Source organism: Podospora pseudocomata (genome assembly GCF_035222375.1).
Source record: "Podospora pseudocomata strain CBS 415.72m chromosome 2 map unlocalized CBS415.72m_2.2, whole genome shotgun sequence".
Lineage (NCBI taxonomy): Eukaryota > Fungi > Ascomycota > Sordariomycetes > Sordariales > Podosporaceae > Podospora > Podospora pseudocomata.
The window spans coordinates 3,030,638-3,053,373 of NW_026946366.1; the positions used below are offsets into that span (position 1 = coordinate 3,030,638).

The window sequence follows — 22,736 nt, forward strand, 5'->3', positions numbered from 1 at the left end:
GACCCCACGCAGGTACCTTGACGGAACACCGCCAAATCCCAAAACCTGGAACCCAAACATCAACATTCCTGTCAAATACTAAGATACACCTCCAGCAGCAGCCAACATGTCGCGCCGTCCGCCGAGAGGAGAATACATTGAGACCGTATGTCAATGACCTCGGAGCATCGGGATGAGGAATCTAGACTCACATTGCGTAGGACACGGGCAACAAGGTCGCTCGCAAAGCTACCCTCGTCGGTACCCAAAACATTATGCTCGGTGGAAAGACAGTCATCCAGCCCGAAGTCATGATCCGTGGCGACCTGGTCCGATCGATCCAATCCTCCTCCAGCAGCAGCAGCAGCGGAACACCGAACAACACGGCTGTAGCAATTGGCCGCTATTGTTTCCTCAGCCGAGCCTCGTGTTTACGCCCGCCAGGCCGATTCTATAAGGGGTACTGTGCCACCATATAGCTTGCTACACTATAAATCTCTAACTTGTCCCTTCTACGCAGTGCTTTCACATACATGCCCCTACGGATGGGTGACCACGTCTTTGTCGGGCCCTCGTCTGTTATCCAAGCCGCGTCGATCGGAAGCCACGTACACATCGGAGCGAGAGTGGTGGTGGGCGAGTTTGCCATTATCAAAGATTACGTACGGGTGCTGGACGAAACTGTCATTCCGCCCAACATGGTCATCCCAAGCTTCTCCATTGTGGCAGGACAGCCGGCAAGAGTGATTGGGGAAGTGCCAGAAGGCGGCCACGAGGCGTTTGAGCTGAGAGATTTGTACAAAACAGTTGGCAACAACCCACAGCCGCCCGCGTCCTGAAACGCCAGATCCGAATAACCAGTTGACGATTTACGGTTTATTACGATTTACGACTACAGAGAAGTGTATTATCGGTGCAAGACAGAAGCAATCAGTTCGGGATAATGAAAGCTTGTGATCTGTAACACCAGGCTTCTCCAGTTACAACCAGCTCTTTGCGTTGTCCGCCAGACTCTCTTTCAGCTTGCGCCATTCGCCATTCCGGCTCAGTCTGCTCAGCAGCTCCTTGCCAACAGCCGTGTCGGCCACTGTATGGTCTTCACCATAGTTCTCAACCTGGGCCATCTTGTCGGCGTGCCTGGGAAATATCTCCTTCAGCATCTCGCCTATCTGGTAAAAGCCGTACCTGTCCCAAAAGGCATAGATGAGCTGCTTGTCAACAGCAGGAGAGGAAAACCTACGAGGTTGCATCATACTCAGAATGCACACGTGTGCATTCTCCAGACTCAATGCACCATCCCCGCCGTCGACAGGATGCCCTGGTTCTTTGGGTCCAGGCACGGCCAGATCACCTTATCCAACAACAGGGTGTTCAACGTGAAAGGCAGCTGCTCTTTCTTCTCCTCCACCCAGTGCCAAATCCTTTGCTCGATCAGCGTCTTCATGGCCATGAACCCAGCCATACCCTTCTCGCTGGGACCGGCATGCTTGCCCCTTGACAGTTTGACATCCTCTATATTCTAGGGGTTTTGGTCCAACGTCGTTGCTCTTTGCGACCGAGGTGTCCAGGCCGCCGGTCCGCAAGATTCGGGCATCTCGGTCTTGACTCGTTGGTCGAGCATACCGTCGGGCGTTGCATAAGTGTGGGAGGTTGAGATGCATGTCCGAGACTTGGGCATCATCGGCTATGATCTCAGTCCTCACCCTTCTCATGGCACCGGGCTCCACATACATGCGTTCGCCTCTTCTCCGCCGCAGGCGCAAGATGTGTTTGAGTGTCACCAGGTGGGAGAGCCTGGCTATTTCCCTGTGCTTTGACAAAGGCATTGTTGTCAGCGCCGAATGGTAAGATAACAACTCGACTTAACAAAGAAGCTGTTGAGGCAGACCCACTGTCCCCCTGAACACCTTTTTCTTTATTTTGCAGCATCAGGAAGATTCTAGACATGTGGTAGCACTCTTGGATTGCCCGCCGCATGAACTGGTTGCGCAGTTGTTCGTGGAACATCAATGATGAGAATGTAACCAGCTCTAGATAGATAGGATATTTAATTGGAAAGTGTTGCTGGCGGACTTGTCTTGCTCTCCATCCCCTTTCCATTCATTCATCAAATCAATAATCCCATCATGTGCTGGCCAACAGTTCCAAAGCACCCCTGGTGCGATTGCACCCTCGATGAAATTCTGACCATCGACGGCAAACCCTCATGCCCACACCACGTTTCGATATCTCCATATGGGCTGTTTTATCACCCAGCTGAAATTTCTGAGGCGCTCTCAGTCATCATCCGCCCAGACATCCATTGGATGCCATGTGACTTTTACTACAGGGCTTCCAGTTACGCAGGAGTGCTAAGCCATAGAGAATGCTACCGCATGCAGAGAAGCCAGCACAAACAGACTATTCCACCACCGGGTTACAAACCATTTCTTCTATGGGACGGACTTTGTGCTCAATGTGGTGGATGGGGGGCTGGAAATGGGTACTCTCTTCCGTTGATACCGTTGACTTGGGCCCAGGTTGGTGAGCGCGGTCAGGTCCGGTATCGTTATCAGCTTCCCGATGGTTCACCACTACTTGACCGTGAGGCAGAGGCTGCTTTGACTGGTGCGCAGAGAGAGGAGGCGTCGGCTGATGAGATTGTATACGTAAGTATGGATCAAGCTACTATTTACATGCTGCCTCTTGGGCCTGCTCCATTGCCGGACAATGTCGTAGAGAGAATGGAGAAGTCTGAGCGTAGAAAGTCAAGGGCGGATAGGCTTGCGGATGTTTTCAAGAGTGTCTTTCGCTAGTGGCTTTCATAATACCTCACTGACAATGTAATGCCTTGGTACCGCTCCAAGGTCAAATTAATAGATAATACCTGAATAATTCGCAATTTTCATACCTGTTTGCCCTTGGTCCATCTGTTCTTTCTTGCTGTTTATGCCGGCTACTATTCATAAATAAAAACATTCAACCTTCAGATTCAAACTATCTACCTAGTCTAGGCCCTTCCATAAAAGAAGCCAACATTTTGAGTGCCGGATGCCTGCCGCTAAATAAGCGCTGTGTGACGTTGCCAGCTATCCATGACCCCCTGTCTGGAAAGAAAACACGCAATGGCGATAAACACTGCCGACGAATCACCTCGCGGGTAATTTCCGCTGTCAGCAAAGATAGAGTGAGCCACGACGTCGATATGAAAAAAAAGAAACATTTCAAGGCTTGGGAGCTCGGCTGGCTCAACCGACCTTGCAGCAGTGATGTTGGCAAGAAACAAGTCTTTTTTACCCGCAGCGGGCGGCACAGAAAGAATAGTATAGCACCAACCCCAGCATATATTGCTGCTTGTTTCTTGCAAAGAAGCACAAAAGCAAGCTCTAACCAACAGACCGGAAGAAGACAAAACCTTGCATGGCGACCCAACAACCGGAAGCCGGCAAAGGTCCTCTCGTCGAATTGGACGTGGCGAAGGGTAGTGTTGTACCACCACAACTGCCGAAAAAGGTTCCGAACATAAATGCAAAAATGGTTCTTGCTTGCTTGGGGCTAGAATCATCTCTGGGTAAAGCGGATGGGCGTCGTCATGCTGTGGTTACACGCGGTAGAGTAAACGTTGTTTGGGCGACCACTAGATTGTATTTACCCGTGCGTTTAAACACAACCCATTCTCGCCGGACGACCCGATTCGTCCCCCCATAGAGAGCACACTGTCGCGAACGGAGATTAAAAATCCGGGGAACGCTTGGCGGCAGGCTTCGCTTGGCTATCAGTCTGGTTACTCGGCCCAATCACGAGTGCTGTATCTGTGTTCCGGCAAGCTTGAGTGGGTATGCTCATGTAGATGAAGCTATACCGGTGATATACATGTTGCCCTCGTGGACTCGCTGCGGAGGCAGTGGCCGTGGTTGAATGCTGGTGATGCGACCTGGATATTGATTGTCGCATCACTCTTTCTCGAACCCGCCCCACGGAGTGAGCCGACGATCCGGCCTGAAGGAAACCATGGCATGCAGCCGGGTCACAGTCTCGCAGATGGAGAGGGGAACGCGCCACTCTTGGAAGTAGATATCTTCGGCTTGAGCCGACCTTGGATCTTGGCCTGGGGCTCATCTCCTCTTTCTCTTGCAGTTGTCGTGTAGAACGTACATTGACGTTAACCACCATGGCGCTCAAGAGTTTGCTTTCCTCCCTGTTGCTGGCCCCTCTGGCCTTGGCCCATCCGGGTCACAAGGAGGCGGTCCACGCCCACCGCGCTCTTCCACTCGAGCGGAGGTCTCTTGACCACTGCAGCAAGGAGTTCAACAGCCCCGAGTTCATTCAGCGAACCGTCGAAATCAATGGTGCCGAGATCAAGAGGTTGAGGCGTGCCTTGGGCTACGAGGTTGACGAGAAGCCCAAGATCACTCCCCGCGACTACCTTTCCGTCTCGAGAATCGACCACAAGAGCAACAAGACGGTCACCGAGGGCATGGACCTTTCCACCCTCTTCTCCAACTATGGAGCTTGCATGCTCATGCCTGTCGTTGACGAGGGACCGTTGTGTGAGTGACTTGGTCGTTGAATAGCGTGGATGCTCGGGTATTGACTGGTTGATAGACGTCAAGGGCGAGGAGATCCGCAAGAACATCACCAACGGCGAGAGGGGTATCAAGATGACGCTTGCCATCCAAGTTGTGGATTACAAGACATGCCAGACCGTCCCCAACGCCTACGTTGACATCTGGAGCTCCAACGCCACCGTAAGTAGCCGCAAAGCGCGATGGAATGCTGGTGAACCCAACTGACATCGTGCAGGGTATCTATGTTGGTGTCCAAGGCTACCCCGGCATGGGCGACCCCAACGATGCCTCCATCCTCAAGGGCACAACCCTTCGCGGCGTGCAGCCTACCGACAGCCATGGTGTGGCTTCCTTTGACACCATGTTCCCAGGTCACTATGACGGTCGTGCGACCCATATCCACGGTAAGCAGTTCCAACTGCAGCAAGTCAAGAGACCAAAAAGCTGACCTCTGATGCAGCCATCGTCTGGCTCGGAGCCACCAAGCACGCCAACAACACCCTGACTGGCGGTCGTGCTGCCCATATTGGTCAAATCTACTTTGACCAAGGCCTCATCACGGCCGCTGAGAGGAACGCGCCCTACAACACTAACCGCATGCCCATCCAGCAGAACACGCGCGACTTTTTGTTCCAGGCCGGCGCCAACGGTGACGACCCGATCGTCCGCTACTCCTTCATTGGCAAGGACGTCTCCGAGGGTCTCTTTGCCTGGATCCGCTTCGGTATCAACCAGCAGACCAGCCGCCCGCTCAACCCTGCTGCTTACTGGACTGCGAACGGTGGCGTCATGAACCCCACTGGTCCCATCTCCAAGCTTCCCGGCGGTGGTGGCGGCGGCGGTGGCTGGCCCGGTTTCGGTGGCGGTTGGGGTAAGCGCTTCGCTGAGAAGCTTGGTCGCAAGGTCGAGGCTGAGGCTGAGCTCCAAGAGGATGCCGAGTAAATTGGTAGGACCAGTCGTGGATGGCAATGGGTGACGCGGGGTTGTTTTGACGGGGTCGTTATGCTCTGGTGAAAATTAGGAACAGTACCGTACATAAGAAGAGATTTGGACGACATACCTTTCTCTCAATGCTGATGAATTCTTTAATTTTGCCGATTTGATATGCTGAAAGTGTTACGCGTGTTCGCTTTGGTGGAACTATTCGAGGTCGCTATTCTGTGAGGTTTGGAGGTTGGTGTGAGGTAACGCGAATTGAAGTTGCATGTGCTAAAAGTGAGCGAACTGTCAGTGGAGAAACGGCGGCTCGTCATAAACACAGATTTTGTAGCAGCCGGCAAGCAATTCGCTACGACAGGTGATCACACCTGTGAATCTTCCGTAGTATAGTGGTCAGTATGTGAGCTTGTCATCCAACAACGCTCGAGACCCGGGTTCAATTCCCGGCGGGAGAGTCAGTCCACATCATATCTTTTGCTTTTTACTTGCCATCTTCTTTTGGCAGATGGCAGCTGAAAGATTGTTGATCATGTGGTCAGGCATTCTTCCTGACCGAGCCTCCTCGGACTGTGCCGAAGATCCTGTGTCTTGAGATCGCAAAGTCCGAGGGTTCTTGCCCCACTCAAGCCGAGATTATGGGTCTGATCGGCAGAGGTCCGGTCCGTCAACGGGAAGGTGGGGCACAGAACGCCGCCGCATAGCCGCGCTTCTCCCATGGCTATATTGGGCCCACGGGATCAAAGTGAATCATTCTTGATCTGGCGGTCTACAGACCGGGCTGAATTACCTCATACTCTCGCAATGGTTGCATATCATAGGGCTGTTGATTTGTCCTCCCCTTCGGACCAAAATCTGTCCGATCAGCGAACCTCGGGCCCACCTTCTGCCTTGTGATGGGTGCTTGCTCATGCACTGCCTCCCTACAAACTGATCCTCACGCGTGCGGCTGAAGGTGGGTTTATAGTCTTGATCTTGCTACTCTAGCATGACTGAGTCTAATCTCTCCTTGATTGTGGAATTCTCACTCTTGACGTATATCAACTTCAGGTTCTTGCTCAAGTTAGGCACCTGTGTTCAACCAATCTTCTGACTCTCCTCAACTTGCAGCATCATGCTAGCATACGCTTACAAACCCTCGACAAACTTCTATTCCCCTCCAAGCTACATAGTCGCTCCGGAATATCCACTAGTACCGTGGGCTCTTGACGCTCGGTCAATATTGACAGACACTGTCCGACCTGGAACACTTGGGCCGTTGGAGGTGCTGAAGCTGACACCAGCCGTCGTGGACTTGGTGCAGGGCGTCGCGCAGGATATGGTGTTGGTTGCTCGGTAATGATCAAAATGTTGGACGTCTTGTCGTGTTTTGGCTAGATAATGGCATGCCGGGCGAGGGAAACATTGGGGGGTGGTTACTGAATAACAGTGGATTAGAGGACTGCGAGCATTCAGGGTTTCAGGAGTCACTTTCAACAAAACAGGCACCTACCATATCCCTTCTTCTTACTGTAACGGCGTTATATCAGGGTTGTTTCTACAGGGTGTAACGATAGATGCGTCATGTGGGGCATGGGTTATGGGGTTATCTAGAGTCATCAGGAAGCACTGTGTCCCTTCTTTTCTTTATGTTCAAAGCCTTAAAAACTTCGAGATGTTTGCTTACTTATGAATGAATGTTGATTAAACACGTTGAGAGAAGTCCTTTGTTTTTCAAGTGTCATTGTTACAACGAAAGACATGCTTCTTTCATATTGATCGTTTTAATTTATTATGCACTGTTATTTCCAAGCAAAAAAACAAAAGTAGCCGGAGATCCGGCAGGTTTCTGACCCTCCCCGCAAAGATGATGAGGTGGTTGAGAGAAGCCCGTTGGCACCATTGTCAGATTACCCCTATCCAGGCTTTCTACCTCGTGTGTATATGATACCTGATTTGTGGTCCGATGTTATAGATTCAACTATCTTCATCACATTGATCGTCTCAAGGATTTCTTGAGGGGGGATAGAATTGACATGTCCAGCGGGCGAGCCGAGCAGATTCACGTGCAAGTCACAATGGCAGAGTCCGGACTTCCATCAAGCAATGACTCGCCCAACACTATTTTCAGTTCGGCTGTTTCGAGGTAAGCGTCAGATGCCATCACGGTGTACCCGTCCAGCGCATCGATATCTTGTGAGTTATTTCTTGTCCAGCGACATGCTTAGAACACATAAGAATTCCTTACCTACTCACACTTCCCATGCCGTAGGTTTGGGATATGATAGTTGACTTTTTACCACCTCCACTTCCATACACACCAAAAACACTCATTTCGTGAAGAAACAAACAACAAGAAAAACATGTGCATGAAAGTACTCACCCTAACGGTCTGCATCTGCCCTCACCGAGACGACTCGTCTCTATGCCCTCACGCCACCAACGTCCGCCTATCACCCTCGGAGATCCTCGACGAACCATTCACTGCTCAAGGATGGGCAACTCGGCTGCCTACTGTTCTCCAAGGCCACGTGGACTGGAAGTTTCCTCAAGATCAGACGCAATGGGAGCACTGTCCTACATACAAGGCTCGAAATCGACACTCTTCTGACCATGGATCCAACGGAAGCAAGATAATCGCCGGAAGAGAGATTTCTTGCCCTGAGACCCAGGAGCTTGCTGGGAGATTGGATGGCCAGTGGACTCGGGTAGTCAGAAGGTTGTGTGAAGAGTGCGAGCATGGGCATGGGGTGGGAACGCGTGGTTTGCTGCCGCAACCACAGAAACAACGACAGGATAACCAAATGCCGAAGGTGGCGTTTGAAAAACAACCTGTCGTGGCGTCGAATGCTGTCGGTGTCAGGAGAGCTGCTATCAGGAGGAGAGCGAGCATGATTCCGACTGTTGGCGGTCGTGAGAGATTGTCGGTCGTGAGCAAGACGACTAGTGTTAGGAGCGATGAGTCTTGGATTCGAGAGGGTTTGAGCGGTCGTATTCCTGTTCAGCGAAAAGTGATCCATGTCGATACAGGTGCCACGACTGGACTTCCTCAACAGGGTTGGAATCTTCGCGGAAATATAAATGCTGGGTCTAGCAATGGCGGGAGGTTGGGTTTGGTGCGGAGTATTGTGGGAAGTCAAAAGAAAAGTCTAGTGGGGCATAAAAGGGAATAGTGGTAATATATAAAATAAATAGAAAAGAGGCAAAAAATAATGAACAGCTAGCGGGTCCTAGACTGAACCAGGTACTCAGCGATGCGTGTCAGCATCGGTATGTTGGGATCTCATCTGGGCTTCCGGAGTGCTTATCAAGCCGTCTGTCGGAAACCGCATCTTTCTTTAACAGGGACTTATGATAAGCCTCCGTCCGAAGTGGTACCTTCCACATATTCCTTCTCCCCCGGTGTTCTGTCGTGGTCGTCGCGTTAACACTAAGGGTCGAAGGGGCACTTGAACCGTCGCCCCCCAGACTCGAACCCACAGACTCTCCTGTCGAGGGGAGTGGCTGTCCCAGGGACCATTTTATAGGACCACACTTTCGGTCTGAGACGCGTCGCTTGGTGACGCTGCACTACCACAAGCTGTTCTGTTGAAAACAGGAGACCAAAGCAACCCTTATAACTGGCCAGTGGGTGGGACAACTCGTGAGCTGCAGCTTCAGCGTCAGACGTCGTCAGGTGCCGACAAAACTCCAGCCAGTTGGCGGCCTGCTCCTCGCTCCTTCCCTTCCATTGTTAACTGTTCCTGCCAACACCGAGACTCAACACCGCTTTCCCCAAACTTTGCCAACAACAAAATCCCAATGCCCTACCTCTGACGACATACTTCATTCATTCTTCGACCACATACAACTTTGTCTTTGGGCTCCTCTCCCCGGCTTTGTCATCAAGGTTTACCAAGTTGTCACACAGCATATTATTCCATTCAATCACAACCATTCAAAAGAGAATCCCAAAGTTGCAAAGCAAGTGTATATCTTATTTACTTCATCAGCATCATTCTATGTACAAGTATGTCCTCAGCTCATCTCATCTCTATCATGTCCCTCTCGGACTCCCTCCCATCTAGCTATATACCGTCCACAACGTCACCCCCTCATCCCCTCTCCTGGTCCTCCGGCTCGAAACCAGCCGCTTAGGAAGCGTTCTGGCGGTAGCTGGTCCAGAAGCTGTTGATTCTGGTCTGCTGGCCGGGGGTGAACTCCTCGTAGCAAGAGTCGATGGAGTAGTCCATGTAGTTGTGGATGGGGTCAACACCGGCCTGGCTGGGGCAGGAGTCACGGCCGACAGGGCAGCCGGAAGAAGCGGAGGCCTGGGCGGGGGTGTCGGAGACGGAGTCACCGGCACCGGTGCAGCCGCCCTGGAAGGTGTGGTAGAGACCGAACCAGTGACCAACCTCGTGGGTGGCGGTGTGGCCGAGGTTGTAGTTGGTGGAGCTGCCGCCAGGGGTGGTGCTATAGAGGATGGTGCAGCCGTCGCGGATGTAGGCGGTGGAGCCGGGCGAGGCAGTGGTGGGGAAGTAGCAGTATCCCAAGTTACCACCCATCTTCTGGAGGAAGTAGAGGTTGAGGTCCTTGTAGGTGCCCTTGCGGAGAGCGCGCTTCATGGTCATCTCGTAACCCTTGGAGTCATCAGCCCAGTTGGCGTTGACGGTCTTGTCAGTGCCGGCGAGGGTGAAAGAGATGCCATAGGGGGCAAAAGCCGACTGGAGAACGCTGAACTGGTTGTTGATCATGGTGTCCTGTTGATTTGGTTAGCTACCTGGTGCTGACACCTTTCCAGGGCCTCGAAAGTCTAGCACTTACGGTGAGGTAACCACCGCTGAGGGCAGTGGAAGCAGCCACGACGTGGATATAGACCTTGACGGAGATGGCCTGGGCGGTAACATCACGGGCAGTGAGGTTGCCGGAGCGGTAGGACTCGGCGAGGGCCTGAGCTTCCTCAACAGCGAACTGCTGGGAAACCTGGAGGAGCTCCTCGGAAGGCTCGGGGGCACCGCAGCCGAAACCGCGGGAAGGTTGAGGAGCCGCAAAGGCAGTCTGGGCCAAACCGGCCGCGGCGAGAGCGAGAGAGAAACGCATCTTGAAGTTGGTGCAAGAAGAAGGACCGAGAGGAACAGGCAGATCAGAGAATGAGTTGAAGAGCTGAGGGCTGATGCTGATGCTGCTGATGAACTTCAAAACCGTTCGAGGGGGGATCTCGTCGTCCTTTTATGCTACCCGATCCTCTCTCTGGCCGTGAACCGGACGAGCGATGTTCGGCCTCGGAGTCGCGCGCTGGATGGAGGATCTGGGAGGCAGCTAGGTCCAGTATCGGGCCCATGTCAACAATGGGAAGGTGGACTGGCCAAGACCGAATAGGGACCCCCCCGAGCTGGAGGTGTGAATACCTGGCAAGTGGTCACGCCTTGATCTGGGTCAATGCAACACTGATTGGGGAACAAGGCGAGTGGAAGACGACTTCCTTCCTGATCGGATTCTAGCCCACCATACTAGAGAGGAGAAGCACACTAGAAGGACTTCGCTTGATAGGTCCCGGCTGGGCTTATGGGTGTGTGGACATGGGACTGTGGGTGCGTGTACCAGTTCCAGGACCACCACTCTTTTATTCAGCTTTGCCTCTCTGGTCCGTCGACATGAGCTGTGTGGCTGACCACCCATTCGTGCGCCTCCTCCAGCTTCCTGTTGGAATGAGTCCTCGCCAACTTCCCCTTGGGTCCAAGTCATTCGTCGTCCTGGATTGATCCATCATTTGCCCCCTGGGGCCCATGGAGGGTGGGTGGGAAATGGGAAGGGGCGTGATAAGCGGGTAGGCTGTCCAATCCAAAGGCGGTGCTGAGCAGTTGGACATCCACGACATCCTCCACAGGTCCCCAATGCATGACATATGCGGTCAATACCGAGATTGTCCAACAGGACCGGTAGTTGGGGACCAGTTGCTCAGGGGTGTGGGAAAAAAGAAAGGAGCGTGGAGAGATCGGAACGGCACTTGGCTGGGACGCCAGGGCCTGGCTTGGCGGACTTGGCTGCGACCTCCCTGATCGGGAAGCTGCCGATACGAATGGGACGAAAAGGAACGAAGCTTGTGAATGTTGGAGATAAACCCCCAACAGCGCGCTAGCCACTGTCCAGGCAGGAAGGAGTTTATGCGTGTGCGGGGTGTGTTTCGTGATGCTTGGCTCCTCGTGCTCTTCTCCTGGCGGCCGTTGTCAAAAAACGGACATGTCCACTGAAGATCGGCAGTGAGGGGAGGACCAGTCGAATGGCATTAATGCCCGGCCTTCCATGTTGAGAATCCCATGCCGGAGCTTCTGCTCAAGCCATCACACATTCCCACGGCCAACCTGTTTGAGCGATTTTCGACTTGCTGTGATTCGAGGATGCATGTCGCACTTCGCGCTGATGCCATCCGGGGTCCAGATGCACTGTAATCGTTGCCAAGGCGCTTCGAGTGGGATGCATCACTGTCACTCACCCACACTGCCTGCACAGAACTTTTCTGGAATGAAATATCACCTTGGGCTTATCACGACCACTTCTTCAATGATGGTCATAGAAAGCCAAACCCCATCTGATAACAGAACGCCTCGCCATCACTCCAGCTCAATCTGGTGGCAACGTTCCCCCTGTTGAACATGGGCTTAGGGCCAACGGTGGCCTGCTAGTGTCCAGTCTGCGGGCCGCATCCTTCGCCTTGAACGAAATAAGCACTGTATCTCCGTCCATCTTGGTGCTAGTCTCAACCGCAATGCGGGGGTCGTGGGTGGATCGCGGGCATTGTTGCCCATGATTCACGATATGAATCTGCTTGATATCGAACGCTGCCAGTGTTGTAACAGATGATTAGGTACCTATCAAAACTGCTACCTTCTACATTCTGGCTGTTTGGCTACCGCTGCTATTGATAGTACTGTGACGAACTGTGGTGCCAGACTGTGAGCGGGTGATCTCCGTCATTCGACAGAAAATTGATTGCTCTGCATGGATTTGCGCAGGGACTTGGATTCTTGTCTTCAGCTTTTCCGGGAAACCGGGATCCGATCTGGTCTGAGACTTCATTACACGCTGATTCGTGACTGGAATGTATTGATGCAATTTCAGACATTCCAGCCCCGACAACCTGGAATTGACCCAAGACATGTCTATAACAGGCGAGACACAGCCCAGTTGAGCCCAGTTCGTCGGATTTCCATGACGATTTGGGATCGTGAGTCATGCGCACAGAACAGTGCCTGAACCACACGAGCGTGGGACGGTTTTGTCTCGAGTACACGCCATAAAGAACAGCATCCGGAATTCGCCCAACTTTCAGTTGTGGATTACCTTAGGTACTCGAAGCCTTCTTTCGATAGTTGTAGGTAGAGTGCATCCAAAATGGCAGGTGATTATGTACTTTCCTATTCTTCTTGGTCCAATGGCCTCAGTTGACGGAAATGGGGAATTAGGTACCAGTGAGAGATAGGTGTGCGGACCTTGTGGAACTGTCAACACGTCCAGCAGCCTCTTCGATATCTCTAGATAAGAGAAACCGAGGTGATCAAAGGACAGCAGGACTCGGACTTTCACGATTGGACATTGACCAGGGCGGCGCTGTACTACCCACAAACCGTACGTTAGATATAGCATGGGTAGGCCTCCGTCGGAAGAGGCGTGGGGGCGGGACGACCCTTTGGCGTTGTGGGCCAGGCCCGTGATGCAGTCATTTCCGTCTCACTGTATGTGAAGCCAATGGTAGGTAGACCTGTGGGTGACCTGCCTCGTGCTCTTTCCACCCACCCTCCCAGCAAGCCACAGCTGCGCGGGGGCGGCTGCACTTGTGGAGGGCTTCATGCAGGACTTGGCAGGGGCGGGTTTCTGCCCTCCAAGCTCAACTCATGTACTTTGCTGCTATTGTTTTCACTTCTGCAGTTCAGCCCTAGACCATTAATGGCACAGTCAACTGCATGTGTCCACGACTGCTGGCAGGCATTGCTGATTAGGTGTTGTCGTTCTCAAGCTCAGCTATCTCGAATTAGCAATTACACTTGTCATCAAATCCTATCCATCAGGTAAGTTTATGACTTTGATGTAGATATGTGTAGACTGCCTGGTTGGAGCCATTCTGGTAAGTTGGGTTATCTTCAGTCCGCATAGGCGTAAAATTAGAAGCTAGGTGGTCTAGACCCAGGTATGAAGTGCTCATTCTTCAGCTCCAGGCAAGCACCTGTATCGTGACTGACAGGTAGTAATTCATACTGAGGCCGAGGTGCACGAGGGAAGAATCCCTTCATCAGGCCCAAGACATCATCGAGGGATCCAATATCGGTCGACTGCTTACCAAACCGCACTGAATATCACCAGAGTTTATATCAGATGTCAATTGGAAAGCTCAATCACATCATTACTGCTCTGCTCTGCGAGCGCAGCAACGTTCCGATTGCTCGAGCTTTTAATAACACCAAGAAATTAATCTGGAAAGCAAGAGATATTTAAACAGTTGGTGGCCAGCGTCATTGCTTCATCCCAGACCCTCGCCAAGCCCATGAGCCCCTGAACCCCTGAAAGTGATCCACCCAACCCAAGCATGCACAACATCAACATGGCAACATAGGTAATCATACTTTCTCATGTTCCGCCACATGGCTCTGCTTGTCTGAGTCGTGGTGCATAACAGTCTTTGTAACCGCAGCTTCCGCTCTCTGGGCGAACTCCTCCTTGTCCTCAAACACTGTTGCAAATTTGTTAGAAATTTGAACTGCAACACACTTGAGAGTTTTGGGGCACATACAGAACGCAAGCTCCTCCAAGGACCTGCCGGAAGTCTCCGGCCAGAGGAACCAGATCATAATTGCTTCGGCAAAGATCCAGCAGCAGTAGACCAAGAGATATTTCCATCCGATGGCTTGGGTGCCTTGGTTGGGTTAGTCTCTGCCATGTTTGATTGGTCGGAGTAAGGACTTACCGATCGGGTTGACATTGGTTCCGAAGAACTGAGCGGCCTTACCCCAGAACTGGAAGATGGAGATGCCACGAGCTCGGTTTGCGTAGGGGAAAATCTCGATCAGATATGCTGCCTTTTGTTAGCATTAAGTTTTGACATGTGAACTCGAGAACGAGGCTTACTGTAAGTCAAGGCGTTGAAGCAAAGATTGTACGCAGGACTATAGGCGTAAATCCAAAACAAACTCATCTTGGCCGCCACGTCAGACTTGGTATCGATGAAGATGGCTGTGCAAGCTGTCCAAGCCACATAGACTGCCAAGATCGAAATGATACCCGTCAAGTACATCGTCCGCCGCCGGAATCTCATCACCACCAGTGCTGCACTCACGCCGCAGATCAGGGACCAGCACTGGTTTCCCAGGTTGTACTTGGCCTGGAAGCTGGGATCAGTGTACCCGATCAGCTTCAGCACATCACCCAAGAAATACGAGATGACCACATTCCCGGAGAGCTGGGTGAAGAGGCCGAGCAACGATCCGATAATAACCCTGCGACGCATACCAGGGGTGGCAACAAGATCCATCCATGACCGTTTCGAGTGTTCGAGTTCAATCTCCAAGGTGGTGCGAATTTCAGCGATTTCAGCTTTGACAAACTCCGAGTCTGGATTGCCTTCAGCGTGATACTTGATCAGCACTGCCTCGGCTTCCTCGAACCGATCTTTGGACATGAGGTAACGGGGGGACTCTGGCAGGAAAAACACAAAGGCGACTTGCAGCAGAGAGGGGGCCATCTGCAACAAGCTCGGAATGCGCCATGACCAGTCGTTGTTGATTTGTTGCGTTCCAAAGGTACACCCCGCGGCAACGATAGCTCCGATGAAGTAGCAAGCGTTGAACAGCGAGGTAAGAATGGGTCGTTCTTTTGGATATCCGAGTTCTCCGATGAGACAGGAGCCAGCAACGATGGCGTAAGGAAGGCCGAATCCGATGATACCTCGAGCCAGTATGTACATAGGTCCTATGCCACGTCAGCAGAAATGGGGAAAACCGCCAGTAAAGATCGAACTTACCATTGAAAGCAAATCCCTGGATAATTGTCCCGATAATCATGATCACGCTCCCAAACATGATGCACCACCTCCTTCCAAACGTATCATTCACAATAGGGATAAACGGCAGCCCTATCACTGATCCCAGTGGCAGAGCTGAAGCGAGGATACCATTATATGCACCAGTGGGGTTGCCAAAGTCTGCTTTCTGTCAGCACAACCACTCGCTCTCAGCCCTTTGACGATGAACCGGCTTACAGGCCTTCCAAGCTGGAAGAAGTTGCGCCGCGTTGATGATTTGAGAGTCGAACCCCGATGTCATCTCGATTCCGATAACGCAGGGAAAGAGTAGCAGGTACATTGTTCTCAGATTGGGTTTCCTGTACCATGGGATGGGGTCATCCACCGCCATGCGATGGATGAGGTTGTGGTCACTTCCACTGCTGGCGCCGACCATCTTGCTGCTGCCTTGGGCCTTACTCTAGCCCTGAGCGAGGGTAGTGTTGAGGTGAGGAAGGTGAGTTTTCGGTCGGTTCCAGAGGTGGTATCTGGGAACTGGACTGCTTTGGTGGATGGGGGATGACAGACAAGTATATGGCACTCAAACAGAGGAGAGAGATAAGATCGGAGCTCTTCCTGGGTCTCCTTTTCCGACCTCACCAACTGAATGCTGACAATAGCCACTTCTCCACACGCTCCCAACGCGTCGCCGTCAGATTTCCCATATTGATCCTTCGTTAACCCATCTCCGCTTCATATTGACCCCCAGTTCTGTCGGGCCGACAAGGCTTACTCTCCTCTACTATCCAGCAGAGATATCCTGTAAACCTCCAGACCAGTTCACTCGGATCTGACAGCCGCGCAGAAAGCCTTGATATCAAGAGGCCTTTAACGGCGGGTAAATCCTGGCCTCAACTCCGATGTCTGCCTCGAGTATCCTGAAGCAGGGTGTGAACAAGCAACAAAAGCGGGATGGATGCCACCAGACCTGCAGATGGGAGAAGCGGCACCACAGTACCACTTTAGCCGAGATCGATCACACCACGCAGAACCACGCATTTTAGGTGCCGTAACTGCCGTCGAAAGGGGAATCAGCGGTTGGAATCTCTGGGCGGATGTCAGTGGCGTCGAGAACAAGAGATTTCCGGCAGTGGAGGGAGATTGCCCAGCCGGGAGCATCCGAGGTTCTGACTTGGCTTGATGCCTCTTCAACGTCTTGTCTTGGCTGTGTGTGTAAGACATGCTATATTGCTCTCTTTTTCGTGACATTTTCGAGTGTCTGTTAGTCTGCTTCTTGAAAACATGAGACAGGGGACGCACAGAAGCCGGTAGATTTGACTGGTAGCCGCACCAGTCAAGGTGAGGGACTTGAGTGTTTGCGGACAAGCATGATGAACTGTTGGAAGCCAAAAGACCCGTTTGTACAACATCAAATCATCTGATTGCAGACTTCCATCCAGATGCAGTCGTCTTTGCTACCGCTGTGGGGCTGCCGGGTAAGCCAGGATGACTGGTGAACGCGAAATCTTCCGTCGTCCCAACTCAATCTAAGGACTGTCAGGCAGAATCACGTTCGGCGTATTAACGAGTCCACTCGGCCAAATATTCATGCAAGCCCCTGTTCATTGTGTAATATTCTAGAAGATCAGAGCTCATTTGGGCATGGTTTGTGATACTGCAAGAAACTGCGTCGTTGGACTGATTAGTTTCTCCGCCTATGATTATCCGCAATAATGCTGGGAAGCCGAGTTGATCATAGCTCTACTCATCCAGTATGATCTGGATCAAGTAGAATCAAGTGGTGTACGAATATGCATATATTCAAGCATTTAATAGGTATTGGCCAGTGTACGAATCGGATATCATCAAGATAAGTTGTTATAGACCAAAGAAACCTTTGAAATCCCCACAGGACGCCTGGCTGTAAGTCTTGTAAATGTTGCCAGTATCAACACCATCCATGGGGTTCTATATCAAGGATTAGTAACCCGAAAGCTCAGTCTCATATCTGCCAGCAGCGTTGTGACTTACATTGCACTAGCCTCGTCTAACATCTCCCACATTCATACCAATCGCAAATACCTTCACAGATGTTGGAACACAGACACCGTCCGTTGGTACAAAATCCTGTTCCGCCTCCGCAAGTTCCTCGTGCTGTTGGGCCCATGTTGGGGAGCATATCGCCGTTTGGCAGGATGACAGGGGCAGGTATGGCGAGCCCAAGTGGAATAAATAGCACCAAGGCCAATCTAATCATCGTGTTCATTTTTGCGTGCTTGAATTTGTCGAAGGTTTCGTTGTTTGGGCGGCGAAAAAGGTGACTGAAGCGTCGAGTAATCGGACTTTCACACCATCAAGACACTGAGGTCTCTTGCAAGAAGGGCTTTTCAACCAGAGAGCTATATACATGAAGATGATGGCAAGCGGCCTCCCATCAAATTGTTGTATGTTGTGTTACAGGGCCCAAAAACTAACCTGCGGTTCGGTCGCGCCAGGTCTGTATTCATCCAAATGCCTTTCCGGGTGGTGAGGAGAATCAGTCTTGTATGGTACCGGCAGTTGGGGAGACTGCCACAGACCTCCTTCATGTGGATCCGACTGTGTTCCTTCATTCTCTGCCTCTGAAGGTCCATGCCCGACCAGGATATCCGAGGAGCAAACAAGGCCACACTTGCGGCATTTGGGACCGGCGCTCCGCTACGAAAATTGGGTCAGCCATGTTCGCTGGTAGTTTCCATTGTTCGAGACCATATCTTTCCATATCCAACTCCTCCATTCTGTGATTCAAGCCCTCTACCCTCTTTCTGTCATTGCTCCGACAGGTCTCTCGAATATCATCCTCAATACCTTCGACCTCACGTCACATTTGTGGTTGCTCCCACATTTCTGTCAGGCCCACACACGTGGGTTTCTCTGTGGTTTTAGGGCTTTTGTATCACACACTTCTGTGGCTTGTTTTTTCTCTCTGTTAGATTTCTACCATCCTCACTTTTCTCACCACTTTTGCCTCAATTTTCGCGTCAGCGACCACTGTCCACTGTCCCACATGATCTCATACAATCTGCGATCAATTTTGTGATCATCTTGACGCTGCGCCGGCTTCTTTGAGCTATTTTGGGGTCAGGCGCTAGCGAGTTATCACGAGATACTGGATTTATGGCAGCTTCCGAGTTGTTCTTCGATTGTCCACTGTCCCTCGACTTCATGGCGTGAATCTGTGTGCTGACCAGCTCAAGAAGTAAACGCTCTTTCTCCTGCTGATTGAGGCGCTCCTGTTCGCGCTCCTATTCCCGTATTTTTTGCCTGAATGGGGTGGTTTTTCCTTCTCTCGAGATGAGGATGACAAAGCACGCAGTATCATGCACCCATGCTTGGACGTCTGTGCACGTTTGTGTTGGACTTGGCTCACCAAAGCGTGGTTTTGTGACAAGGGTTGGAATTCTGGGCTTGGAATAACACTTGATGAGGAATCCTTTCGTCCAACTGCTCTGCTCTTCTGCTCGTGTATTCATCTCTCTCAAAGAGGTCCTCGCTTGTGATAACCTTGGCCATCTTCTAATAATACATCTGCTGCTGCCGCCGGTAACACGTCACTCGTTTCACTTCCCAACAACCGGCTCAGACATTCCAGTTTGAGTGAGCCACAAGAGAAAATGAAGTCTTGGCTGTGTTTTGTGGGCGAGGCAGGATAACTTGCTTGAGGTCGCTTGATTGTTACAGATAGATCCGGGAAGCAACAAGGACTGACGCTAGCGAGCAACCCCCCTGACTTCCAATGCTCCCCGGCCAACTTTTGTTTCTCCAAAACGTCAAGGATGAAGCTTTTCTTTTACTTTTCTTTCTTGCTCTGGTAATGAGGATAACCCTCAAACATACCGAGAAACACTTTGACGCTATACCTGCAAATGAAAGAAAAATTATGCGTGGCCGCTAAACTACTCCGGCATCGACCCTTTCCTAACAGTCTTCTGCATCTCGTATCCGCCTTCCTCATCACTCATGCTTCTTTTCCCATTACTGTATGTTGAAACCACCTCGACCTCATCAACCCGGCAAATGCGTTTTGGGTCGTGGCTGGTGCTCGATCCCAAAATCCCTGTGTCGCTCATATCATCTCCGCAACCAGGCCGCTCCTCCTCCATGTTTCCCTCGGCCTTGACAGTAATGACGATCCCAGTCCGATTTGCACCATACTGGGGCGTCGTAGCCTGGTAATACTGTCTGCCCTTTGTGCGGACCGAGGTGCGCACTTCGTTGAAAAGCACGCGCAACGCAGGGATAGAGGCGGCCATGATGGTGACAGATATTTCCGCAGTGTCGTAGATGTTGAGCTGGGCGGTATAGAACGAGTCCATCTTGAGGAGATTTTGAAGCGAGACAGTCTTGACTATGGCCATAATTGCGGCGCTGTGGCAGTAAGACACAGGTTAGCGCACGTCGGAGCACTGGGGAGAAACGAAAGAAACACCGACATGATTCCCATGCTCATGGCGATGCCCACGCCTAGTTTCTCCTTGGTCCGCATTTGCAGCTTCGAAATGATCATCCACGGCAACAAGGCTAACACAAGATCGCAGAGGGCCGAGTATGCCCCGGACACATATGCAAGCACGAGTGAGACGTTGAATGAATGGCATGAACCCTCGACGCTCAGGTCCCACGTCTTCTGGATCGGTGTGCAAAGGAGCCACGGGACCATGGCAGAGAGTCCGAAGGCGATGTTCATGCTGATGATGATGAACCATACGGCCCACTTCATCCAACCCTCGGAGAAGCGTAGCATGGTAATGGCGAAGGCTGTTTTACTCCAGGACATTGCAGTGATGGTAAGGGTAGCTCGCGGTATCATAAGAAGGAGCTCTTTGGTGGAAGGTATTGGACTGACACCGGGTTTGTCCCAAGGATGCTTCCCGTAGCCCACATCTGCCACCAGCATCGTCATCAAGCAGGTCGCTACCAGGTGGATGACCTGTGATGCGATCAAGAAGTGATCATCCCACCATAGCCGCCGGCTGCCGATGAGCTTGCAGTAGACTCTTGTGCCTAGAAATAACCCCGCCGCGCACCATAGTGACCAACCGACGGCGAGGAGCTGGGGGCCGGCATTGTCATGGGATAGAAGGGCCGGGTCGCCATAATCGATCATTGGAGGACCCATTGCGTTGCCGCCGTCAGTCGAAGGAGGGCGTTGTACTGATCGGTCCATGTCGTTCGGGAATGGACTTCAGGTTAGGTACGTGACATTCCTGTAACGATAAACATGAGGAAAAAAATAAAAGAGAATATATTAAGAGAGAAGAGTCCGGGGAAGGTCACATTAGAGATAAAGTATTGCAGATCGTTCGATTCCACAGGGGGGATCGGATCTGCAATATGGAGCCATTCTTTTCAGGGGAAAGGAAGCAGTGGAGTCTAGACCCGAACCACGGGACTGGTTTCGCGCACAGAACCTTCGAATCTGCCAACAACGGCTGACACTAATACACGACACACAGACGCACACCTCTTGCCGAATCCGTATTCGATGCTCGGTCTCAAACAACTTCCTTGGTAGCTGGTGTCGTTTTACCTAATAAGCGATGAGGATCTCGCAGCTGTCACTTCACTCCCAGTGGAGCGCTTAAGTTGGCTACATGCACCTCATCCTTTAAGGTAGCATGTGCACCGACACACCTGCATCTATTCGGCCATTCTCGCAAGAGTCTGAATCAAGGAGGTTTGATTGATCAAAGCATTTTTACATATTTTATTATCTTTCTTGCCAAAAACCTCGGAGACGTACAAACCTCAACAGTAGAAATCATCTAATACCTCATGATACGCCAAAACCTTTCCGCCATGGCTTCTCCGCGACCATGGAGTCTGCTAGCTTGGCGCGCTGCAGGACTGCCTCAGGAACGCCTGGACAGGAGTCCATCATCAGGCTAGGGGGTAATCCGGTAGGCAAATAGCTCAAACCTGTGGAAGCAAAAGGACATCCTACCCACAGGGTAGGCCAGGTGGTATGTATCTCTTCAAAACCGATATCCATATCCTGCAATGGCGTCTGAAAGAGAGTGGTCTTCCGGTTGCTTCAATTAGGTAAGCAACCTGAAACATCTTTGAACAGGGCAGGTTTACATTGATGCGGGAGGTACTTCCGCTTGGCAACTCGCGAATCTATGGTAGGACTTCAGACTGTTAAGTTCATACTAGGTACCTATTCACCACACAGCCGTCCTCCAAAGTCAATTGTAAACATGAGTTTGGAAACACCCAAAAGTAAAGAGCACAGGACGCCCAAAGTTCTTCGATACCTTGGGAAGGTCGATGTCGACTGCAGATACCGGTGGAAAAAGGCACAGTGGGGAGTGTTGGATACTACCGAAAGGCCTGCTTGGATTGTCTACATGGACATCACCTTCAAGCAACCACCAGGGTATTGGCTTCAGAGCGCAACTGTTTTTGTCACGTTGAGCCAGGACGCAACCTTGAACACACGACGCCAACACAAGTCTTCGTCCGCTTGATTCCGACTACTCCGTTCAGATGACACAACAGTTTAGACCCAAGTCTTTGACTGGCACACCGACTGTTCAGTGGGAAGAGAAGTCAAACTCCTTCATCCCAACCTTCGGCGCTATGGGGCTTCGAGCTAGTAGGTGTAGGCCACCAATCTACCACTTTAATCAGTCGTGTTCATCAACGGGTGTTCAAAGGGACTGTAGGAAAACCAAAAGACCCGCAAGATTACTGCACGTTGGAGTGGGAGTTCATCGGCAATGAGCTGGACCCCAGCAAAGCAAACAAACAGGAGTACAACACGGCTTTCTCCTTTGAACACAGCGGAAAGCCGGTCATCATGCAAGTAGATATCCGTCAGGGGAAGGTACAACGCAAGAGCCCTCCAATTAAACACAATTTTTTTACTAAAGTTTTCAACCTAGTTCGGGGAGAGTGGTAGCTCTACTCTCACCCACCTCGACCTTAGCAAGCAATGGGACTTAAGAAAGTTTTTGATCCAATCGTCGATGGTGTCGACATGGCCATGCATATGGAAAATTGGGTAATTCTAACACAGTGGTTCCGGACGCAGTTCCAGCTCAACTCCATCTCCTGAATTGGCAAAGCCCGAGTAACAGTATTCACGGCCCACCCAATGCCCAAACACAAGCCCAAAGCGAAGTCAACATCACATTCAAGCCAACGGCCAGGAGGATCGTCAAAATGGTCCACAGCCGATAAAGCCGGAAGAGCCCCAACAGCAACAGCTGAACACAGCACCAAAACAAATATAAGGACTTCCGACAGAATTCTAAGCGCACCGCGCAGTGAAGCTCTCGAGG

At 51.6% G+C, this 22,736-nt stretch overlaps 6 protein-coding genes and 1 non-coding gene across 7 annotated transcripts; 3 read left to right on the top strand and 4 right to left on the bottom strand.

Annotated features, from left to right (window-relative positions):
• Window positions 1-30: 30 nt before the first annotated feature.
• Window positions 31-2,050, top strand: QC762_214200 (uncharacterized protein). The gene is made up of 3 exons (XM_062888307.1): window positions 31-145; window positions 201-439; window positions 500-2,050. The coding sequence occupies exons 1-3, from the start codon at window positions 107-109 to the stop codon at window positions 816-818; spliced, it is 597 nt and encodes a 198-aa protein (XP_062746470.1). The 5' UTR covers window positions 31-106; the 3' UTR covers window positions 819-2,050.
• On the bottom strand, window positions 960-1,805 carry QC762_214190 (uncharacterized protein; the record flags this gene model as incomplete). Its single annotated transcript, XM_062888306.1, is given in 3 exon segments — window positions 960-1,148; window positions 1,274-1,498; window positions 1,518-1,805. 3 exon segments carry the CDS (start codon window positions 1,803-1,805, stop codon window positions 960-962), a joined length of 702 nt encoding a protein of 233 aa, XP_062746471.1.
• Window positions 2,051-3,833: 1,783 nt separating the features above from the next.
• Window positions 3,834-5,509, top strand: QC762_214180 (uncharacterized protein). Its single transcript, XM_062888305.1, has 4 exons — window positions 3,834-4,508; window positions 4,564-4,706; window positions 4,762-4,930; window positions 4,987-5,509. Exons 1-4 carry the CDS (start codon window positions 4,130-4,132, stop codon window positions 5,466-5,468), a joined length of 1,173 nt encoding a protein of 390 aa, XP_062746472.1. The 5' UTR covers window positions 3,834-4,129; the 3' UTR covers window positions 5,469-5,509.
• A 331-nt stretch (window positions 5,510-5,840) lies between these two features.
• On the top strand, window positions 5,841-5,920 carry QC762_0046480. The gene has a single exon. It is a non-coding gene; the product is annotated as a tRNA-Asp (tRNA).
• A 3,470-nt stretch (window positions 5,921-9,390) lies between these two features.
• QC762_214170 (uncharacterized protein) lies at window positions 9,391-11,909 on the bottom strand. Its single transcript, XM_062888304.1, has 2 exons — window positions 10,245-11,909; window positions 9,391-10,180 (listed from the first exon to the last, which is right to left on the bottom strand). Exons 1-2 carry the CDS (start codon window positions 10,518-10,520, stop codon window positions 9,575-9,577), a joined length of 882 nt encoding a protein of 293 aa, XP_062746473.1. The 5' UTR covers window positions 10,521-11,909; the 3' UTR covers window positions 9,391-9,574.
• Window positions 11,910-13,961: 2,052 nt separating this feature from the next.
• Window positions 13,962-16,320, bottom strand: QC762_214160 (uncharacterized protein). The gene is made up of 5 exons (XM_062888303.1): window positions 15,670-16,320; window positions 15,433-15,612; window positions 14,541-15,380; window positions 14,206-14,487; window positions 13,962-14,145 (listed from the first exon to the last, which is right to left on the bottom strand). The coding sequence occupies exons 1-4, from the start codon at window positions 15,866-15,868 to the stop codon at window positions 14,339-14,341; spliced, it is 1,368 nt and encodes a 455-aa protein (XP_062746474.1). The 5' UTR covers window positions 15,869-16,320; the 3' UTR covers window positions 13,962-14,145; window positions 14,206-14,338.
• A 2,745-nt stretch (window positions 16,321-19,065) lies between these two features.
• Window positions 19,066-20,866, bottom strand: QC762_214150 (uncharacterized protein). Its single transcript, XM_062888302.1, has 2 exons — window positions 19,884-20,866; window positions 19,066-19,818 (listed from the first exon to the last, which is right to left on the bottom strand). The coding sequence occupies exons 1-2, from the start codon at window positions 20,615-20,617 to the stop codon at window positions 19,347-19,349; spliced, it is 1,206 nt and encodes a 401-aa protein (XP_062746475.1). The 5' UTR covers window positions 20,618-20,866; the 3' UTR covers window positions 19,066-19,346.
• Between the last annotated feature and the right edge of the window lie 1,870 nt (window positions 20,867-22,736).